The sequence below is a fragment of the Trypanosoma theileri genome (genome assembly GCF_002087225.1).
Source record: "Trypanosoma theileri isolate Edinburgh chromosome Unknown TM35_Tth_12_V1, whole genome shotgun sequence".
NCBI lineage: Eukaryota > Euglenozoa > Kinetoplastea > Trypanosomatida > Trypanosomatidae > Trypanosoma > Trypanosoma theileri.
In genome coordinates, this window is record NW_021639854.1 from 562000 (window position 1) to 562990 (window position 991).

The 991-nt window shown below is 41.8% G+C and overlaps 1 protein-coding gene across 1 annotated transcript; it reads right to left on the reverse strand.

Annotated features, from left to right (window-relative positions):
- Window positions 1–2: 2 nt before the first annotated feature.
- On the reverse strand, window positions 3–737 carry TM35_000123280 (uncharacterized protein; the record flags this gene model as incomplete). Its single annotated transcript, XM_029025303.1, has 1 exon — window positions 3–737. A coding segment is annotated over one exon (735 nt), but the record flags the coding sequence as incomplete, so codon positions are not given.
- Window positions 738–991: the final 254 nt, after the last annotated feature.

A 991-nucleotide genomic window follows, 5' to 3' on the forward strand; every position in this document is an offset into this window, starting at 1 on the left:
TCGACCTGATTTATAAGACTTTCAAGCCTTCTCATTGCGTTTTCCGCACGAACAGCGTGCGAATTGGTTTCCCTCTCAGACTTAAAACACTGTTTACCGGCGCTAATAACACAAGACAAGACATCTTGTGTTTCTTTCTGTTTCCTTTGACTCTCACTAGCTACTTTCTTTTCTTCTGTCATGTTGAGGTCTTCCTTTCCTGCCTCGGCAATTGCACCTAAGTATGCGGCCAAAAACGACTTATGCGCCCATATCAAACTGTTCAATTTGTCAAACGTATCATAACAAGAATTTCTCAACTCCCTTGCCATGGACGCTGATCTTCTCGCATTGCTAAGAGTATTCTTCATTCTTTGTACTGCATCTGTAGCATTCTTCAGCAGCCCTTTAGCTAAACTAGCATCAACAACACCTTTATTCGCATTAGGTGCACCATTATTCCTCATTGCAGCTTCAAGCACATGACGCATTTGTATAACTTCATCAGCAACAGATTTAGCACGTTCAGAATCTTCCTTCCATACTTTCAATTTATTCTCCAGATCACTTATATTTTTTAGTGCTTCTGTACGTATGGCTTCCATGTCACCTTCAATCTTCTTCAAACTATCTCCCCTCCTTTCTACAACCTCTTTTGCAGACTCCTTCACACTTTCCGCATATGCCACACTCGCACAGCAATGAAGAAGTACCAACAGGTACACCACGCGGCGCAGTTGGACGAACATCGTTGTCATGATTGTCACTGTGGGTTGCTTGGGTCTGTGGTAACAAGGAAGAAGAGGAAAAGGAGAAAAGAGACGCACATTTAACACACAAGGTAGAGGGCAACACACACACACAGAGAGAGAGAGAGAGTACACATCACCGATCTTTATACCAAAATAAAAATGTGAAAAAAAAGAGTGACTGCGTGAGGCAGACACAATAATAGAGCAAAAGAAAGAAAAAAAAGAAAAAATTCATTACTTACTGTGGCTACGATGCCTGG